We start from the raw sequence: 22,585 nt of genomic DNA on the forward strand, positions 1-22,585 counted from the left end.
CAAAAGCAGACAAAGACAGTGTAAGAAAAACAAAACAAAGCAAAACAAAACAAAACTACAGACCAATATCTCTCATGAAGATAGATGCAAAAATCCTCAACAAAATAGTAGAAAACCAAATCCAGCAATTACATAGCACGACCAAATGGTATCTATCCCAGGAACACAAAAGTTCTTTAACACCTGACAATTAATTAGTGTAATGCACCATACTGATAGAATAAAACACAAAACTACATGATCATCTCAACAGATTCAGAAAAGCATCTGACACAAACTCATGTAGAGTGAGTCAGGAGACTCATACTCCCCAACATCAAAAGTTACAAAGCCAAAGTAATCAAGACAGTAAGGTACTGGCATAGAGACAGACATACTGATCAGAACTGAGAGCCCAGAAATTAACTTATGTGTCTATGATCAACTGATTTTTGAAAAGGGTGCCAAAACCATTCAATGAATGGGGAAGGGATGGACTTTTCAACAAAAGGTACTGAATAAAATCTTACCTCACACCATACACAAAAATTAACCCCAAGTTGATCAAAGACATAAAAGAGCAAAAACCATAAAACTCTAACAAGAAAACTGACAATCTTTGTGACTTCAGATTTGGCAATGGATTCTTAGAAATGACACCAAAAGCAGAAGCACCCAAAGAAAAGACTGGACTTCAAAATAAAAAACTTTAGTGCTTCAAAGGATACTATTAAGAAAGTGAACAGACAACTTGCAGATTGGGAGAAAATATTTCAAATCAGGTATCTGATAAGGGACCTGTATCTAGAATATTTAAAGCAGCATTATAATACAATAATAAAAGACAAATAATCTAATGAAAATGGGTAAAAGATCTTAATAGACATTTCTCTAAAGAAGATACAAATGGCCAACCATAAGCACATTAGAAAACATACTCTACATCATTAGTCATCAAGGAGATGCAAATCAAAAACAGAAACTTGCATAAGAATATTTACAGCAGCAACAGGTGGAAGAATTCCAAATGTCCGTCAACTGATGGAATGGGTAAGTAAAATACTACTTGATACAATGGAATATTATTTTGTTCATTAAAAAGAATGAAGTATTGACACATGCTATAATATTGGATAAACCTTGAAAATATTATGCTAAGTGAATGAAAGTCACCAAAAAAACCACATATTGTGTGATTCCATTTATATGAAATATCCAGAATAGGCAAATCTATAGATAGAAATTAGTTTAGTGGCTGCCCAGAGCTGGGAGGGATGAGGGAGTAATGGCTAAAAAACACAAGGTTTGTTTTGGGGGGAACAAAAATGTTTTAAAATTGACTGTGGTGATGGATGCACGACTATGGTGACTATATTTAAAAAAAAAAACCCACTGAAATGTGCACTTTAAATGAGTAAACTGTGTGGTATGTGAGTTTTATAACAATAGAGTTATTTTAAAATTTTACATAATAATGAAAAAAAACCATTAAAAGAAAGTATAAGGTTCAAGGTACAGGGCAACTGAAATCCCATTCCTAGAACAGGTTGATTTAACCTCCCTCATAACAACAGTGTATCTTAACTTTTGGGCTTACTAGTGATGTTCTAATGATCAAAGTCCTCAGCCAATCGCTTGGTTTTAACTACTATTCCATGTGCCTTCATTACATGATAGCCATTATTACTACTAGTCTCCACTGAGTTGGATGGCAACAGAGCATTTACCTTCCTTCTCCTTCCCTACAATTAGGACAGGAACAGGCAACTCTTCGAAGCCTCTTGCCAGGCTGCACCTCTTGATCAGAAGCCTGCTGGCCTTGCTGCAAATGCACTTGTGTGAGTTGGTCAGGACTAACAGCACCTATCGTTGCATTAGCAATCCCTCCAACTGCTACCGTTACAGGAGCTATCGTAGCTTGTTGGACTTTTACTCCATCTTGTCCTTGCTGCTGACCTAAAAATGAGACAGGGGTAAAAAAGAGTATTACAATGTTTTCTATACCTGAAGAAACAATTTTAAAAAATTTCCATATGGACATTTTAAAGCTACCACATTTGTTCTAACAGACAATCTGTGTAAAGTACAGAAGCAAATGGGTTAACAGTTTGTAGTATGCCAATCCTCTTAAAATATATTCTCAATTTAGTAGCTCAGGCTGCCTCTGTAAGTGGTTGGTGGGACTATACATAAATCATTTAACCCTCTTGTGGCTTAATTTCTCCATTCGTAAAATGAAGATTAATAATCCTTGCCACCTACCTACCTATCTCACTGAAGTGCTGTAAGGATTCATGAAATATTATTTGAAAAGCACTTTGAGATCCTCAGATAAAAGATACTATATAAATGCAGAGCATTATTATTACCATTTCCACAGTGAGCAACATATCTCATTCACTCCATGAAAACACAGGAATGAAAAGTAAAAGGATTAAGTTTTATGGACATTTCTTATTCCTAAATACTTTAAGCAAACATCTCTTTATTAATGAGTCATTTTTTAAGTATACACATTGAGTTAAATAGTTTTTAAAAATGAAAAACCATGCATGATTATTACACACTATCACTAAAATCATAAAACAGACATTTAGGATATTACTTTATTAATTCACGTTATATAGCTTAGATTTCACCTCTCAGGTCAGAACATAAACCAACAACTTTTGTACTTAGGGAAAAAATCTGATAAATACATAATATGACAAGAAATGTCTATTTACATGGCTTAAATTGATCCTGAGTGACCCTAAATATGCCTTATAATTTTTCTCTCTTTCAAAATAGTAAGTATGTGAACGGACAGAAAAGAAGGAATGCTCCCACCTCAGAGTTGATGTTAGGATTAAGTAAGCTAATTTTTACCAACTCCTTATCCCAGAACCTGGCTCAGAATTGATCACTGCATGTTAGCTATTATTAATACTCATCTCCACTGAGTTGGTTGGCAATACAAGAATAAAATATGGATACAGAAACAAACATGTGAGTACTAGATATAAAATAAAATGGTTTATTTCAAAGCTGCATATGCAGCACTTTAAACATGCAGAGCAACTAAGAAAAGACAATACAAATTAGCAAATGAGAATATAGCATATATGTCTGAAACAAAATTAAGCCTCTAACTCTGCCAGCCAAAGTCAATCTTAACCTCCTCTGTGTATTCACACCACTCTGAAACTTTTGGTAGCACCAATAATTTAATACAAATAAAAAATATATTTTGTCACTGCTTTAGTAAGGATACATATTTTAGTTCTTCCACTTAAGTTTAAATATTTGAAAATTTTTAACATGGTATGATAGGTAAAGAAATGCAAGTAAAGTCACAAGTTGTGAATTCATTTCTCATTCAATGACTACGCACTTGGAGAGCCTCAGTTTCCTCCCTCTACTAATGCAGACCTCCCTAAAATTCCTGTCCCTTATCTACTTTTAAGAGTTGTTTATGAAGAAAGTTGATTTCCTAATGGGTAAAGGCTTTGTAAACTGTAAAGCAATATGTAAAATATAATTATTATGCCTCAATGTAGCTTTTGAACACACGTAAGTTTTACATGTTCAGTAAAACCAGACTCCTTAAGGATGACCTTGGCTAAGCAACTATTCAAACTACTTGTATATGAAAAAACACAGTGATATACATACTTCCTGTTTACCAGAGGAAAAAACAAACAAAAAAAAGGCATTTCTAGAAATGGGAGTTCTAACCAAACCAGCCCTACACGAAGTCTTTATAGCTCGGTCCCTATGGAAATGCAGGGATTTTAAGTTGGCAAGTATTCTTTATATCCCCTGAAATCATGAAATATTTCTGGCCATAATTTTTCCAGCCACTCTTTATACAACAGTTGGTCATTCCTTTCAGGTTGCAATGATATTTATTTAAGACATTCTTTATTATATCAAAGAACTGTGAGGGATCCCTGATCACTGGCTGATCATTCACCCTCAGAGCCCTTGACCATTTCCTCGATAGGCTCCTCAAACCTCCATGAGTGCATTTATTTGTTCAATACCTAAACAATTGAGAAGTTATTTCAATGAATACTACAAAGCAAATCATATTTGAACTTACATATTTAAGCCTGACAACTCTCTTGACTTCTTCACCTAGATGTCTCAGACAGTTAAAGTTCAACAATAGCTCAATACTACTTTTTCTTTCATTTCCACTGCTACCCATCAAGTACAAGTCACCAAACTCCTTACCAAGGCCTCCAATGCCCTGCTCAAGTTTAACTCCACCTATCTCAGACCTACCTCATCATGTATTAGTCTCTCCCTTGCTCACTCTGCTCCTAACACACTGGGTTTTTGTGGCTCTCAAACAAATCAAGCTCATTCCCATCTTAGTATCTTTGCACACACTCTCTAGTCTGGGCAACGATGCATGTGCACTCAGATCTTTGCACAGCTGACTCTTTAGTAATAATCTGATCTCAGTTCAAATCTCTCCTCTTCAGAAATGCCATTCCTGACCACATCATCTAAAATGGTTCCCTTTAGTTTGCTTCTGTATTATCACCAAGTTTTGTCTTACTTGCCTTGAATTATCTTGTTCTTTTATTATTTCTGTCTTTGCCTCACTTCTGAATGTTAAGTGCCAAGAGAACAGAGATCTTGCCTGTTATGTTCACTGCTGTATTTCCAGATGTGGAACAGAGCCCAACACATGGTAGCTACTCCATAACATAAGCTTAATAAAGGAAAGTTTAAAAATGAATTCATTTTCAAATCTTGCTTCTACTAGTATTTGTTTCAGTAAATTCTACTACCATTCTCCTTATTACCACACTCAAAACCTTAAAGAAATCAACATTCAGGTTACTTCTCCTTTATCCATTAATTAAACCCATTTGATTGCTATTTGATTACATAAAAGGTACATAATAGCATAGTAGCTTTTGCATCTACCTTATCTTTCTGTTGCCAGGACCACCACCCTGGTCCAGGTCCATTACTTTGTGCTCTACACTATCCTAAATGGGACCTATCTCTTCTATCTTATCTTCCAAACTGCTACCAGATTAAAAAAAAATTTTTTTTAAACACTGTTCTGATCATATCACTTCCATGTTCAATAATTTCATTTGTTCTCCATTGACCAAGGCCTAGTAGTCAGAGGACTCCACCACAAGGACTCAGCTCCTGACTCACAGATTTCCTCCTTATGGCCAAATACAATGTACATTTTTTCAATGCACATTAATGAGACCGTACTGCTGCATGTTACACCACTGACCACTCTGTCCTTAAAACTTGACTGTCAGAGCTAATTCCCCACATTCTTAGAAATCCTTCCCCTCTGTTAGCTTCCCTATTAGCACTTAACTCTAAACTGACATCATGTTCTTAAAAGAGTTATTTACACTGGTTGCCTTTACTACTCATTTCCCATTCTCTCCTTAAACTACTGAAATTAAGTGTCCAATCCATCACTCTGCTAAAATGATGACAGAGCTAACAATTTCGTTGATGGTAAACCCAAAGACACTCTTCCCTTTGATCTTATTTCACCTCTCTGGAGCACCTGGAGCTGCCAATCCCATCCTGCTTTTGAAACGCGCTCCTCCTTGTGCTTCTCTGATGCTACTCACCACTGTTGTTCCTCCTACTCCTCTAACCACTCCCACATACATGTCTTTCCTTAGGCTACTCTCCAGAATTCTCACTTCTCATTCGCTCCTCGGGTTATCTCATCCACTACTACATTTATCTGTTATCTCCCAAATCTGTACATTCTCAAATACCTCTTATGAGTGCCATACTCTTCTTGTCACCTGCCAGAGAACATTTCCACCAAGATTTTTCATAAGCGATTTGTCCAGGAATCACACAGGTCATCTCACGAAAATGGTAATCCAAGTTACCACTTTCTTTTGCCTAATTACTACAATACCTTCCTAACTGGTCTCCCTGCCACCACTGACCTACTCTATAAGTTCATTCTTAACATAGTTCCCAGAAGAATCATAACTGCATAACAGTTATAGAATAGGATTATTCTTTAATAGTTGAAAGCAACAAAAGAAATCTTTATCTACTAACCAAATAAACCTCTAAAACATGGTTGAATGAGACAAAGTTACTGATGTTTACATTATGATATATACTACAGGCACTATGTATTTCCTACAGTGATATTCACATGTAACAAATCGGGAAAAAAAGTCTGAAAGGACATATGGCAAACTGATTAAGAGTGCTTACTTCTAAAAGGGGGGTCTGAGATTGGAGTGTAGTCAGCAGGAGCTTTAGCCTTACTTGTACTAGCTGCACCTATTTTTTTTTAACAAGGAAAATGTCTTCATGTATTACTAGCATTTTAAAGACTAATTTTAAAAGAAAAAAAAATGCTGGTAATTTACAGACCTGGTAGTTCATCATTGCTTTTATCTGCATTTATTTGATTTCTAATGTAATTGAACATGTTTTTCAAATATATATGGGCTATTTGAATACTCTTTCTGAATTGTGTGTTAATGTCCTTCAACATTTATCTACTGGGGCTCAGGTCTTTTCTTTTGTGTAGCTCTATTTATTAAGGACTTCTTTAAAATATTTTATATGATGTGTAAGTTTTAACCATACATTTTATAACCAAAGGAAATATGGCTTGGTCAACTGTAAATTCAGCTATAAATGACATTTTTAAAAAGTCTGACACCTTCATAACATTTAAACACAACAGGAACACAAGGGGGAAAGCAGAAATAAAAAAAAGATGAAGATACAACCTTATCGTCCATTCCCTTAGACTGTTAGTGATTTGATTCTTTCAGGATTTCACACCAATTTTTTGAGGTAAGGACAGTTAATATTTTTGTTTAATAAATAAGAGAATATACCCCAATTGTTATTTCTTCTTATGGAAAAACAATAATTTGCAAGTTTTTTTTTTCCTATACTGAGTGACAGGTAACATTACTGTGTAAGTAAAACAGACCCATACATTTGAAAAACAAAACAAACCAACTATTTATCTGTTAAAAAAAAAAATCAACCCAACTACCAATTCACTAAAAATTATGACCTATAGTGAAGCAGCAGGTTCAAAATACTATTTTAGTTATATGTTTCATAATTGTGTTTTTTATATACAGCCTAGGATATAAGGTTATTTACTAGAATTGGTAAGGAAAAACAAGAACTGCTGATTTCTGTAACATAAAACTTGCCATGGAGGGCTAGAGGGACCTCTTACTGTTCTAAATAATATTAAAATGATTCTTAAATCAGCCTATTTAGGTTTATTTAGTTCTTCTACAGATGAAACATGGAATCTGTCTAAACAAATAAAGGCCTCTGAAGGTATACACAGGAAAGAATATATGTCTCCTTACATTGTAAGTAATTTTCAATTACTATACTCTGAAACAGGATTTGGTTGCTTTATAATCTGACTTAAAACAGGCAAGAAGGCTGTATATACCTAAACATAAAAAGATAATCAGGTATGTCTAGGGCTGGAGGGAAGGTGAGAAGAAATGGGAAGCGACTGCTAATGTGTCTGGGATTTATGAGGTTATGAAATGTCCTAAAATTAGATCATGGTAATGGATGTACAATTCTGCAAATATACTAAAAGCCACTGAATGTAAATTTTAAATGGCTGTATTGTATGGTAAATGACTCACACTTCAGTAAAGCTATTTTTTAAAAAAAGTTAGCTAGAAAAGAAAAATTCTACTTTTGTTGGTTCTTAGTCTCTTTGAACTAATGGTTCTCAACTAGAGGTATTTTTGCATTTCAGGGGATATTTAGCAATGTCTGAAGACAGTTTTGGTTGTCACAACTTAGAAGATAGTACACATATCTAGTGGACAGAGACCAGGGATGCTGCTAAACATCTTACAGTACACAGGACAGGCCCCCACAACAAAGAGTTATCTGGCCTAAAATGTCAATAGTTCTGAGGTTAAGAAATCTTACTTAAACTGAGCTTTCAAATAACTAGTTTTCATGGCTCTCATTTATTCATACCAGTATAAACAACCAGAATCAAAATCAAATATATGAAATATTAAAACATGGTACATTTGTATACCTGGAAAAACTATAAACCACATGTGTCTCAAAAAAGAAAAACAACTACATGACTCTGAATTAAAGCCTTTATAAAGAGAGTAACATACGTTAGAGAATAGACTTTGACAGCTTTGACAGATACATGACTTGGCTAAGTTCCATAGTACAGTGGTAGTAAAAAGAATAATACCTTGAGTTTGAAAATTATGCTTATAAATTACAAAATACTTCTTTATCTTATTCACAAGCTTTTAACTATGCGTTTTTCTGCAAAACTATAACCTGAGAATATTAAGAAATAACTGAGTCCTCTCTGCACTGACTAAATTAGGGTGAACTATATTAGCCAATGATTTCCAGGACTATTTGCCTACCATGGGTCATGTACAATCTATAACCTTATGCTGAATTCCTGAGTAGACACAATAAAATAGTTTAGTAGTATCTATAGATTAAATAGATCTTTGGAGCAAGGCAGATCTGTCTTTGAGTTCTAAATCTACAGTTTTTTCCTCTGAGTGGCAAGAATTAATTGAAATAATGCACGTAACATTTAGCACAATGTCTGGAATATGACAAACACTCAAGAGGAATGTTAACTCTAGTACATCTGAAAGTGCATAATTTACTAAGTACAAATACTTAGTAACAGTCATTCAGATTTCTTTAAGTTTCAGATCTTTGGATGAGAACCTAGTGTTCAAGTGAGACTTACTCATTCAACAAACATTTCCTGAGTACCTGCTACCTGCTTACCACTTCTGGAGAAATAGAGATAAATAAAAGTCTGACCTGTGGAGAAGACAAGTTCAGACAAATAATTATAATATGTGCAACAACAAAAACATACATAATGCTGACGTAGTACAGAGGAAAGTGACTTACTGTCAAGGAGAAACAATGAAAGTTTCATGGAGGAGATGAAACCACTAAACAGGAAAGCAATGAGACAGGTACATTTGAAGGCGTATGTGAGACAGATTATTGCTGGAGATTAAAGTTCAAGGAAGTGAGGGGCTAAAGATAGTGTTGGAGGGATATGTCAAGAAGAGCCTTATTCAATTCCTTAAAGAACTGACTTTCTGGGGTAGGGGTAGGGGTAGGGATGGGTCCTTGTTAAAGAATCATGCCCATCTCTCCTTTCTCTAATCCAGAGAATAGCTTCCATATAATAATCACCTACATTTACTGAATTTATTAAATGGCCAGAACTAAAATCAACTACTTTGCACTTACACTTACACTAATACCCTCTCAGTGTTACATAGCTGCTATCAAGCTATAAAGCCAAGATGTGAACCTAGTTCAGCCTGAATCTAGAGCCCTGTGCTCTTGTCCAGTTTAGCTATGGTATCTCCCTGGGAACCAGGAATGTTATTTGGGCTTTGGAGGCAACAGAGTTATAAATGGTTTTAAGCAGGAAATTAATGGGTTTAAGGTCACATTTTAGATACTAAAGTGCCAAACAACCAATGGAACTGAGTGTGTAAGTTCTATTCATAATTTCTAAACAAGACCTGGAGAAGGTCCATCATTTTATCCTCCATATTACCTTACGAACATGATTTTATCAGTGTTGTAACATGACCTTTACTCAGATTAGATCGGAAAACTACTTTGACCAAAACCATGTATCAATTTAAAATTCGGGTTTTCATTACCATTTATTGAAAACAAAACACACACACATACACACACAACTAGGTCAAGTTTGGTTTACAGGCTAAACATCTCTTAAAATGGATCAGAAATTCCACAATGCTTAGCAGACACTAGACTGCATTTCAAAAGCAGCTATCTCAGCGGTATACACAAGTAAAGCCTACCTACCAGTTCTGATGCTTAAAGGTGTTGCTCTTTTGAATCTCCTTGAACTAGGAAGGAAAGGCAACTCCAATCACTTAGGACCTGCTATTGATGAGGCATAGTAGGTGAATTAAGTTTTTCCCTCTGCTTTAAGTCCCAAAGGGGATGTCATTATTCATGAAAAGCAGATGTGTACCATAAAGAGCAGATTTGGGCAACATTTAAAAAAAATGTACCCTGAACTTCATGAATGATCTAATACCCAAAATCAACAAAGTGTGAGGAAGAACTAACCCATTCCTACAGAATGACTACTCTTAGGAGGGACATCTAAGCAGAATTGAGAGAATACTGATTTTCTTTACTATATAACCCTATCAGTAAAAATACTTTGACTTCACAACCCAATATATTTATAATTCATACATACAAAATAAATGCATACCAATGCATATATTATAAAACATACAAAAGAAGTAGATATTTTAAATTGTTTGATTAGAAAGATAAACTCTAACATTTTCTTCTTTCTGTTTTGGAGATCAATGCCTTTCAGCACAACATGAGTAAGACATAAACACAGAAGTATTAAAAAACAAACAAAAACCCACCTACACACACTGGCAAAGTTTGGCCATGGAAATGGCTAAAAGCTCATAGCTAAGTCTGCTCAAAACCCACTGTATTGATATGGTCTGAGGTGGTTATAATTTGATAAATCTTAAGTATAATTTGATAAAACTTAAAAGCAGGGTGACAACTTTCAGAGCTTAATAAGCAAATATAGTTTGCAAATTATGCAAAAACACACAAAATACACATTGAATCATAATGATTAAATGTGCCTGTAGTTAAGAACTTTGGAAAAACATTGGTAGAGACCTTCAAATTAATGCCCTAGAGACTGGCAATATTCTAGTGTCATGAAGAAGTTAACATCTCCACAAATGCTTAGTTTAAAAAATACGGCACTGGCTCTTAAATAAGTTTAAGTATTTAAGTGTGTCCCACTCATTTTCCAGAGCCCATGTTCCGCTGAAAAGCTTGTCTATTTTCTTATGCTTAACTTGCAGAAGTACTGTTCCTACACTCTACCACTGGAATAATGACTTTCTAATGATGAAAGTATCTCCTATTAGTCTATAATAGAAGTTCACATTTTCCTCCAAAATTATTTGGTTATAGAATATTATTAGGCAGTTCTCAGGGTTACAAATTAATAACTGGCACACAAATAAAAGGACTCAATTTGTATGTATTTTTCCTCCTCCTAATTTAGAAGGCTGACAAATAATCTAATGTACAGAGTGGCTCCAGTTCATATATTCAGTTCTATTTACCATAGTAATCATTTATTGAGAGCCTCCCATGGGTCAGGAATACACAAATGAATAAAGGAGTTGGGGGAAAATGCTCAGTCAAAACAAAGACACACATTTCTCTTCAGCTCCTAGTTATTTCTATTTATTCTAGCCTTTATCCAGATTAAGGGGCAACTCTTCTCAACTCTGTCTGTCTAGGGAAAAGTTTACATTGTAGCACCCCTGCCCAGTAGGCAAACAATTGATCCCAGAAGGATCTGAGTATTTCCTTTAAACAGAATTGCACTATTTTTCAAAAACTTCTTATTTTCCTTCATTTATTTTTTAATTGAACCATACATACTTTAAGAGGGGGGTGAAAAAAAATAAAAGTAAAACCTGACTACTTCTACAGAGCATTTTAATAGTTTTTAAATATTTAAAGCTTGTTTCAGTTCTTCAGAGGTAAACAGAGTCACTATAGGTAGTCCTGAACTGACAGGATAGCAATCACAAACTTTATCCCACAATAGGCTCTCATACTTCTTGAAAATGAAATGTAATAAAGTTTTACTTGAACTTTAAAGTTGAACTTGAAAAGTCTGCAGTTGGAAACCTATGAAGGAAGGCCCTGAGGAAGGGAAAAGGAGTGCATAATCAAATCTGGGTTTTAAGAAAACTGGAATGTCAAGTATGTGACAGAAAAGTTAGAGGCAGAGAAGCCAGCTAAGAAGCTATTTTACCTTCTAGATGATGAGGCCCTGGAACAAACAATGACAACAGAAAGGAAGAACTCAATATAAGAAAAAAAATTATAATAAAAAATGATTGCTAGAACTTAGTGAAAACTCTTCTGTGTTCTAAGCACTGTGCAAAGCACCTTATATATATTATGCCACTAAAGTAACATGACTATTGCCATTTTACAGATGAGGATGCTCGTATCTTGAGAAGCACCTGATAAAAGATTTAAGTGGTAAAATCAAGACCTGAATCAGGGTCCAGGCATAAAACTACAAACTCTGGTTAAAATCACTGTTATGAAGATGAAGTCAGTCTCTAAGAATTCTCGTCTGGGTCACAAGGAGGAGAATGAGCCCATTAACTGGGACTAAAGGAACCCAGGAGAGAAGCAGGTTTGGAAAGGAAAATCAGTTCCATGCTCAAGATGTCACCTCCAAGCAGAATCCCAACTCCAACTCTGTCATCAGTCAGAACTGCTCCACCTCTAAGAAGTCAAGCTCCATGTGCCTCTTCTCTGAGCAGTCACTTAACCTTCTGCCATTCTCACTCCCAAAACTTGAACTTTGTCCTCATCCTCACCTTGTTCTCCAGTTATCTGACTGGACACATTCTCAATACAGCAATCTTTTCTGACTTCGTCTGGCATCCCTCACTAATACCCTGCCTCTCTGAACTTCTGCCACATCGAATGGTAATTCTCCTCAGAAACACCTCAGAAAAGAATCTGATTTCATCTCCTGCTACTGCCTCAGAAAACATGTTCAGTTTTCTTTCCAGTCTTTCTCTCTCCATTAATTCTATGTTCCTACTGAACTACTTTCCTTGAAACAATCTAGTTTCAAGCCCCCTCTCATCCATGTCCACATTATGCAACCTAAAATGTTAATCTGACCATGATATTGCACTTCTTAAGGTCCCTCGAAGGGCCCCCATAGCCTTCAGGATACTGCGTAAATTCCTTGTCATGGCAAGAGACGTATCTCTATGACCTGGCATTGCCACCATGACTATAGCACATAAACTCCTGATCTGAACTCAGGAAACTATCTGTAGTTCTCTGATCACATCATGCTATTTTGTGACTCTGACCTTTTGCCTGGAATATTCTTTCTCTGCCAACCTGGCTAATTTGTGTCATCCTACCTGAGCTATCCTGTATCACACCTCCTTGAGAAATCTTCTTTGCAAATTTCCTCATGTGATTATACAGTACAGTATGGGCAGAGGATTGGTTCCAGGACCTGCTGTGTTTACCAAAATCTGCCAATGCTCAAGTTTCACAGTTGGCCCCCCAAATCCCTAGGTTCCGCATCCAGAGATTCAACCAAATGTGGATTTAATCAGCTGCAGAAGTGTCTGTGTGTGCTATGTTTGAGTTCTGCACTTGGTTGAACCCACAGATGTGACACATGCAGATAAGGAGGGCGGGACAACTGTACTTTCATGTACCCATAGAAGATGGGTCCTTCTATTTAAAGCATTATCACACTACATCATAACTAATTTCTAATCCCCAACATCCCTGCTCCAATTATATATTTATATACTTTTAAATGTCTTCTCTAGCATGGTGGTATCTAAACCTAGCACAGTACTTAGCAACTAATAGGACCTCAATAAATATTTACTAAAAGAATGAACATAATCAGTCTTAAAAAAAGCCTTCCTCTACTAGCCCCCAAGACAGTGTCCTGTTTCCATCCAACTTTTGCAAAGTATATCCTGTATTTGCTAGGTCAATATTTTCACTACTCACTCATCCACTTAAATGTTTTCAGTTTAGGCTGTAGCATTCCCTAAGCTTTATAAAGTACCGTCCTACAAAACTTTCCACAATAATGAAAATAGTCTGTATTAGGGCTGTCCAATATGGCAGCCTCTAGACACATGTGGCTATTAGCTACTGAAATGTGCGTAGTCCAACAGAGGAAATTTGTAATTTTCATCAGTTCTACCGTAAATAGTCACATGTGGCTAGTGGCTTTCATATTAAACAGCACAGTTCTCAGGTCTTACCAAATGACTCAAACACAAACTCCAATAAACTTCTCTCAGCATTCACTCTCCAAGTCATCTTTTCAACATTCAACACTGAGATTTCTCTTAGCTTTTGAATCCAGTTCTCTTTCTATCGTTCTGACTTCCTCTCATTTTTCTTGACTCAACTTTCTCCTTTCATCTCCCAAAGATTCGAGTGTAACCCTAAAGCTAGTTCTCATTCTTTTGCACTTCAAACTCAAAACTGTCTCCCTCATTAATCTCACATACTGCCATAATTCCAACCATCATCTCTATGTAGAAGACTTCCAAATCTAGAATGCCAACTCTGATCCCTCTTCTCAGATCCAATCTCCAAATACAAATGGGGCATCTCCAAAATAATGTTTTATTATTAACTCAAACTTAACAAGTATCAGAACTCAGGTTCATCATTTTCTTTTTCTCAATATCATTTCTTTTCATGGTGCAATCATTCTCATGGTCATCTGGGCTCAAACTCTTAAGAATTACCTTTAAGTCACTCTTTCCCTTCTAAATTCATGTATCAAATCTTATCGTCTTAACATCTTCCTGAAACACACTTTACACCCAAGTTCAGATTTTCCATCACTGATATCTGAATTAACTCTACAGTCCTAAAACTGGCTTTCCTGTTTCTCCTATATAATAAAACTAAAACACCACTTTATAAATGAAACTTCCCTTCCTCTATACCTCCAAAAATATACGCACTTGCAGTCTATAGCCAACTTCTACCATTTCTCTCAAAGTCTCCATTAACTTAAATGATGTACCAATTCTTTCTTAAATACGTAAAGCACATGCCAGCTCTCTTTTGTATCTGTTGTTTCTTCAGCCAATAATGTTTTCCTTCTTTGTTAATGTTTGTTTTTTCTTGGGGTTGGGGGAGAGGCTTTCCCTTCCTTCAAGAATCAGTTCAAGCCTCCTAGGCTTCAGGAAGCGTTTCATTTCTGTCCTGGTTAAAAGTGGCATCTTCCTGTTTTTAATTTCAATATTACTTTTATCATTCAGTTTGCTTGCTCTCAGTATATGCCATTGTGTATTATTTCTATGTACTATCTTTAATTTTAATGAGTATTCTGTCTTCTTATAGAACAGAAGCTTTTCTGAAGGCAAGGACTATGTCTAATACCATCTTTATGTTCTAGGAATTCAGCCCTGTGCCTACACTTAGCAGGAACTTAAGGAATAATCACACACAAAAAAGGTATGTAGTTGAGAGGTTGTAAGTAATAAGAAAAAGAGAAAACTGGCAACCAGGAACACTAACACCTCGATACAAAATAACAGAGGAGAAAAAAGCAATCTGACATGAGAGCAGAGAACATGGGCAAAGGCAATCACAGAATCAGGCATTAGTATACTGGCTTCCAAAAGGGGCAAAATCTTGTAACAATGATCACCAAATGATGGGATTTTTCTGTTTTACAGGCAGTTCACCCAAACAAACAATGTTCAAATTAAATAGGTAAAACATAGGGTTTGTGTTTTAATTCTTTTCTTCCCCTAAAATGGCATTTATTTTAATGAAATCTGATTTATTATGGCAACCTAATTTGTGCCAGTGTGTATGAGGATTCCTAAAACATTAGAATGATAGCCTTAACTGCACAGAAGTTTACAACTGACCTGACCTGGAAACACAGAACTGGCACTCAGTGCTATGAAGGTACAGTATGCCCTGTCAGTTCTTAGGGTCACAGCTTAAAATAGTTGTGCAGTTCAGGGCCAAGGGAAGTTGGGCCAACACTGTTAGGCTGTCACGAATCAGTCTAACCCCATAGATGGCTATTTTAAGCTACACCTCTAAACAGCAAATTGAGCGACCAGGAAATACTAGCTTTCCACTTTCAAGTGTAGATGAACTAGCCACAAATTTTTCTCTAAAACCACAGAGGGGATCATTCTACTCATGTAAGAACTATCCTACACCCTCTACCATGCAATCCAGACCCACCTTCAGTTGTTGGGAATTCAATTCTAGTCATCTCTATTCACTTTCATTCAAGATGAGAAGAGTATGAACACATCTTTTTTTTTTGGAGGGGGAGTTATATCTAAAATTACATTGACTTTCTTAAACAGAAATAATATGTGGCATATGGGGGAGATTAGAACACAGGCAAAGTAAAGATTCTGTTCACATACATGAGTTCAGAGTCTAACTAATTAAAAAAAACTCATTTACAGAAATAAACCTTAAAAGACAGACAGATAGAAGTTTGTACATTTGACAGAAAAGACTAACTTAAATAATTTAAAGATATGTGCAGGCAAGGTGATGAATGAACTTCACTGTAAAATTATAATAAAAGCCTAACTCTTAACAAATGATCTCTACATTTCCTCTTGAAAATAGTCCTAAGAACTCTTAAGTTTAACTGTTTCATCCTTTTAATTTCTTCATCACTCTAAAGCTTCAAAAGACCATTCATGGATTTACAATACACCTATATTAACTATTTTAAAAACTAGTTGTTTATTTCATTAATTGCTCACAGCTAAGATATCTCAAGATTACTTCCACATATGTACATTTAACCATGGTACATGGCAATAGCTGGGAAATAAATCATATAAAGTAAAAGAGCTAATTAAAAAAACAGTGGATCACATTCATATCCCTTTCCCCTCTGTCACAATAGGGAGTTTAATTATTATTTTCTGTTTTGATTTTGCTGTCCCTCAGAAATATTCAATGTGCTTTATCAGCTTGGGCAGACAACAATCTAGTCATTATCAAAGAATACTCTTTCCTGCTTACCCTCGATGATTTTGAAAAGGAAAGCAACATGCAAGTGTTCTTATTTCTAGACCTAGTAAATCCTCTATACAGAGCTTGAAAACAAAGCAAAACTACATTTAGTTATATTTCTAAGGAAGCCTAAAAAGTTACTAACTTAATTACTTCCAAAGGCCACTAGTAGATTCGTATCACATAAAAATTTTTGTTTTAATTAGTAAAGAACTGTGAATGATTTTAAAATCCTAAATAAAAAAGTATGAAATTTGGCCAGATTTACATTATCTGGACTTACAGTTGTCCAGTGAGTAACATTTCAGTATGAAAAGGAATTAAGGAATGTTATACATAATGTTAAAACACAAGAAAAAACTTTTTTGTTTTATCTAACTTCTATTAGCATTACAAAACACAAAGACAATACAGAACTGATATATGTCATTAAATAAAATCAGATTTTATAGTAATACAAAATACTGAGATTTTAATGTTATTATAGGATTAATAAAATGATCATATTTTATTGAATTAATAAAAAAGGCAAAAAGGGAAATCCAAACGTTCTGTATGCATATTATTACTACAGCTGAAATGACTATTATAGTCCTTGGAATAATTGACAAGTTTTGAGAAATGACTATATACTTAAGGAAAATGGAATCAAACAATTAAATACGAAATTTTTTTTCAATAGGGCTATATTTACTAGGTCAAATATTTATTAAGCACCAACTATATGCAAGGCATTGTCTACACACACTGGAGGAAGCCAAAATAATCAGATTACTATTAGAAGTAGCATAGTGGACCAATACTTAGTTCCCATTTATAGTGTTTATTTTCAGTTACAAAAGCTGAACTCTGTGGCAATAAGAGCACGTCAGGGCCTCCAGTAGACCAGGAATAAGACCTGGCAAGAAAAGGGCAAATGCGAAACCTGGCAGGAAATGTAAAAAAATTTTTTTAATCTATGAGTTCTAAAACAAACCAGATCATTATTCAGTATCATTCCTCCATGATTAAAGGTTGCACTATAAAGAAGTTGCTAAGTGCTTTATTCTATAATCAAAAAATATAATTTCTCATATTTAGAAAATTAGAAGATGCCTGAGGAGCAGCTGGCATGCAAGTCTAGAACAATCTAGGAGGTAGTTAGTATATAAAAGATTTCCAAGGGCAGAGATTTAACATCGTCCCTCAATAAGTTATGCCCTGTTTAATTACTTACACAATTAAGAATGTATTGCTTTAATTTAACCTAAATTTCTCCTCCAACATAATTACACCACATTTTGTTCAGTTTTCTGAGGAAATGGAGAACTATCACTAGCATCTGAATTGAGGATCAAGTTAAAACCACCTGTTCTTTCTATTTCTTCAAATGTAGAAACACCAAACTTGAGCCAATATTTATATAAAGACAGTGATACAGACACTGCAGAATGCTATTTCACCTATATGTCTACCTCTTAAAATTATGTCTATCAAAAAATAAAAAACCAAACCAAAAAACCCATTAGGAAAACCCACTAAAATTCCTAAACTCATTGTTTTCCTTCACTATAGTTTAACTAATCTCTCAACAATTTCTCTCCATATTATCTCAGTTCACAAATTGATTATTTGGCCCAGTTAAATTTATCATAACGGTATAAATATTGAAAAATGTTTACAACAAAGTACCTAGCATAAAGGCTGCTACAAGTTCCTAAGTTTGTAAATCTAACACCAAAAACAAAATTAAGAAAAAAATTAATAAAAGAGCCAAGATATAAAATGGGTGAATTCTGGACACAAAATATCTGGATTCTAGTGTCAAAAATAGTTTAAGAAATAAAATTTAAATAACTACATTTTAGTTTTGCTAGATGAAAAAACTGTATCAATTGGAATAATTACTCAGCAACAAAACCACTGCCACTTGGGACAGGTGAAAACAAAATTAACTTTCAGACCTTATTCCTTTGAGAAAGGAAAGAAGCAAGAAAAATTTGCCTATTATTTGCTTCCTAATAAAAAAGCTTATGACACTTGCATGTCTATTTAAGCCTCAGGGACTTAGACCTAGATTATCCTGACTTTGCCAACAACTAAAGATGTGATTTGGGTAAACTACATATCCACTTTGAGCCTTAGTTTTTTCATTTACAAACAAAACTAGCTGAACCAATAGCTACCCTTACAGATCAGAATTTTTGTCATCTTCCAATGAGGTTAAAAAAATTTTTCTATATGTACACACACATACACATGAACATATGAACCTACACACATACATATCTCAACAGCATTGTGAATCTCTAATTACTTCTGAAGAAACCTTAAATTAACAATGTTTACTACTATTTCTTAATAAGACTCTTTGCCATAAGGATTAAAAAATATTCATAGCAGTACTATTTACAATAGCCAAGACATGGAAACAACCCAAATGTCAACTGACAGACAACTGGATAAAGAAGTCATGGTATATTTAAACAATGGAATACTACTCAGCCATAAAATAGAATAAAATAATGCCATTTGCAGCAACATGGATGGACCCAGAGATCAGCATTCTAAATGAAGCCAGAAAGAGGAAGAAAAACTCCACATGATTATCATTCATATGGGGAATCTAAAAACAAGACACAAATGAACTTATTTACAAAACAGAAACAGACTCACAGACATAGAAAACAAACTTATGATTACCAGGGGGGAAACAGGGCGAAAGGGATAAATTGGGAGTTTGACGTCTGCAGATGCTAACTACTATATGTAAAATAGATAAACAAGTTCATACTGTATAGCACAGGGAACTATATTCAGTATCTTATAGTAAACTATAATGAAAAAGAATATGAAAAGGAATCTATGTATGTATATGCATGACTGGGACATTGTGCTGTATACCAGAAATTGACACAACATTGTAAACTGACTACACTTCAATTTTTTTAAAAAAGAGAAAAAAAATTAATTAAAAAAATAAACCAGTAGGCCACTGTTTTAAAATACAATGTATTCATAGAAATTCTGAGGTATAGTAAGATGAGAACATTGCCAAAGACAGGTTTGTTATTCAGTTACCAAGAGGAGGGGGCACACCATGCCACCAGGGGTCACAAAGGGAAGAACCTGGGTAGGTCAGAAGGCAGAGGGAGGGGGGGGAATTGTGGGCAAAAGCCTTTATTGCTGTTCCACAGAAAGGAAAAGGCGAGGCAGGGGAAGCAGGTTTAGGATTGGCCAGTTTGAATAATTTCAAAGGGCTATGGGGTATAACCGGCACCCCAGTTGTCTGGTACCCAGCCCTGGGTTGATTAGAGCAGGTAGATAGTGGGTTGAAGTATGAAGGTCATAAAGGATGTGCTTGCGGGCTCTGGATTGGTTTGTATTTGAAAAGCACACTCCAGGTGGAGTTGTTCACTATCTCTAGCAACTTGTTAACCCTGAAAGGGGCAGTCCCTCCAGGATCAGCAAGGGTCCAGATGTCAAAGCAAATATAGAAAACAAAACTCATACTTAACACACTTAATTAAGCTAAGTAATGGAAAAGTCTCATTTCTTTTTGCTCGATATTTATTGAATGTTTACTAAATTACCAGCATTGTACTACATGCTGCAGATACAAAAATGACCATGTAATAGAAAATGAGACTGCAAAATGCTAAACACATACACGTAATTAATTTAGAAGAAAGGAGTAAGGGTAAATTTATAGTAATTAATAATAGTTTACATCCATTTAGTGCTTTGGCTTTTACAAAACATTTTCACATATTATTCCATTTAATCCTCGGAAAAAAACCTGTTCGGTAAGCATTTTGTTATTTTCATTTTACAACTAAGGCTCAAAAAGCTAAAGGACATCTCCACATCACAGACAGTAACTGGCAGACCCGGGAACTGAAGTCAGGTCTCAATGTGGTCCATCTCTATTTCACAAGCACCACAATGTCTCCTTCATTTTAAGTTAAATCTATATAGTATTATTATGTAGAAAGAAATAGTTAGCTATTCCTAACCAGTAAGAATTGATTGCTCACTGGCCTTTACTGTAACAAGAGGGTTAATATATTGAAAAGCATGTAGAATTCTTAATAACATAAAAAAAGTAAGTCCTTTACTAGGGGTGCTTTTAAGCGGCATTTGAAGGCACAAGTTTCTTTATGTGGTTTTCTTTTTGTTTTACTTTTGTATACTAGTTGAGTGCTATACATAACTTTTCTAAGACATGACTTCTAAAACAACTCTTTTGTTTCTCAGTTATCATGGGTAATTAAATACATACTTTTAAAAGTGTTTCTATAAATTTAATCTACCAAATGAAATCCAAGTATCATATTAAAATTACTTTTGAAACACATTTGTTTAAAAAAAATTGTTTTATCATTATTTAATTTAAAAAACTTCTTCACAGAAGTCATTCTACAAATGCTTCTTGACTTTAGTGCAATCCAGAATTTAAAGTACTTCCTCCCCAAGGTACAGCTGGAATCTATATTAAACTCCATTTGTGCCAGCAGTTGTGAGGCTGAAAATGGTGTTCTCCCTGCTTTAATATCTCAAGCAGAAAATTCTAAAGTTCCAGCAGATGAAAATACTATTGCTTTTATGAGACTTTTTTGGACAACAAATCAGCTGTCATATTCCTCATCTTCTAGAATAAGAAGTAAAACATTTTCTCCTTTGAAACTGAGCTAGAAAGATCTATTTAACTCTTCTACTTCTAAATTTGTATATTTTACACCATCATCCCTGGGGCAGGCTGACTAGAAGTTTAAGTCATTAAGTACTAAGGTAATAAAGTGCTTAGGTGGATTGGGATGGTTACTGCAAAACTGGTAAGCAGGAAGGCCACAAGGATTACAGTAAAATCTTTGGTCTGAAGATAAGGAACTAGCTTTTGGAAAGGTTAGGAGGTAACACCATGTAAGAGAATTCTCTGCAAAGACACTGCGGTAGTATTTATTCTCACAGGGCTATTGATGCTGCTTGTTAGGAAGAGAAGCTCAGGCCTGAGCAAGCCTAAGTCCCTGGCTTAAAGTGCAGCTGGTCTCTGACCAGGCATCTCAATGTCTACATCCAATGGCAAGGGTATTCTGACTAGTCAGATGAGGTCCCAGATGGCGATGTGAATTCCCAAGGGTTTAGGTTCCTGGCCTTCATCTTCACTGTTGCTGATGGCTGGGCGTGTGCCTAGTTTAAAAAGATGGTGGCGAATCATCTAAAAAATTCTGCGAATCCTTAGTAATGACTCAAACCTAGATGAGTGACCTTCCTTAAAGGGTAATAGCATTAGATTCAATATTAGATTTGGCTTCAAAGATTTGCCAAAACATACTACATTTTTAGAAATACTGATACATTTCATTCAGTTTTACTCCAAAAAGTAATCAATTTGATTTAAAAACTAAAAATATTGTTAAATGATATTTTTTCCTGAGTTTTCCTCTTGGCTCACCAAAATAAAATTGAAGCTCAATTTGGTTTCCACATGTTTGTGTGCAAAATTACAGAATTTTAACCAAACAAAAATATCTCAAATATTTCATTTTACAAAACACATATAACATACACAAATATTTTGCTGCAGGAAAAAACCAAGACCTTCATTCCCAAAGGTAAGACAACTATTTAATGGCAGAGAACATACTACCCAGCACAGAGCTCTTTTTTTAAATATGTCATAGTTACCTCTGCTCATCATCAACTGCTTATGGAATGAAACATGTTTGCCTTCCAGTCTGAAAATTATACATAGTTATCACTGCCAGCTCAGAGAGCTGCCAGAGAATCCTTTTAAAAGCACTGAGAGCTGTCGGAATACTTTGATTTAAACAATGAAGTTTTCTTTGTGATTTGGGGTGGGGGTGGGAGTGTGAGAAGTTGTGCTAATTTTTTAGAATTACTCCAAAATGGGCTGGTATCCTTAATCACAGGGTAGGGTTGGGAGCACAAGGAAAGTGAT

General features: G+C 35.1%; 1 protein-coding gene across 1 annotated transcript in view; it reads right to left on the minus strand.

The window, feature by feature from the left end:
• SP4 (Sp4 transcription factor) overlaps positions 1-22,585 on the minus strand; it is a 60,317-nt gene that overhangs the window by 23,460 nt on the left and 14,272 nt on the right. Inside the window, exon 4 of the mRNA XM_032483876.1 lies at positions 1,707-1,935. Within this exon, the coding sequence (XP_032339767.1) occupies positions 1,707-1,935 (229 nt within the window). The remainder of the gene's footprint in view (positions 1-1,706; positions 1,936-22,585) is intronic.

This window comes from Camelus ferus, chromosome 7 (assembly GCF_009834535.1).
Source record: "Camelus ferus isolate YT-003-E chromosome 7, BCGSAC_Cfer_1.0, whole genome shotgun sequence".
NCBI classification, from domain to species: Eukaryota; Metazoa; Chordata; class Mammalia; order Artiodactyla; family Camelidae; genus Camelus; species Camelus ferus.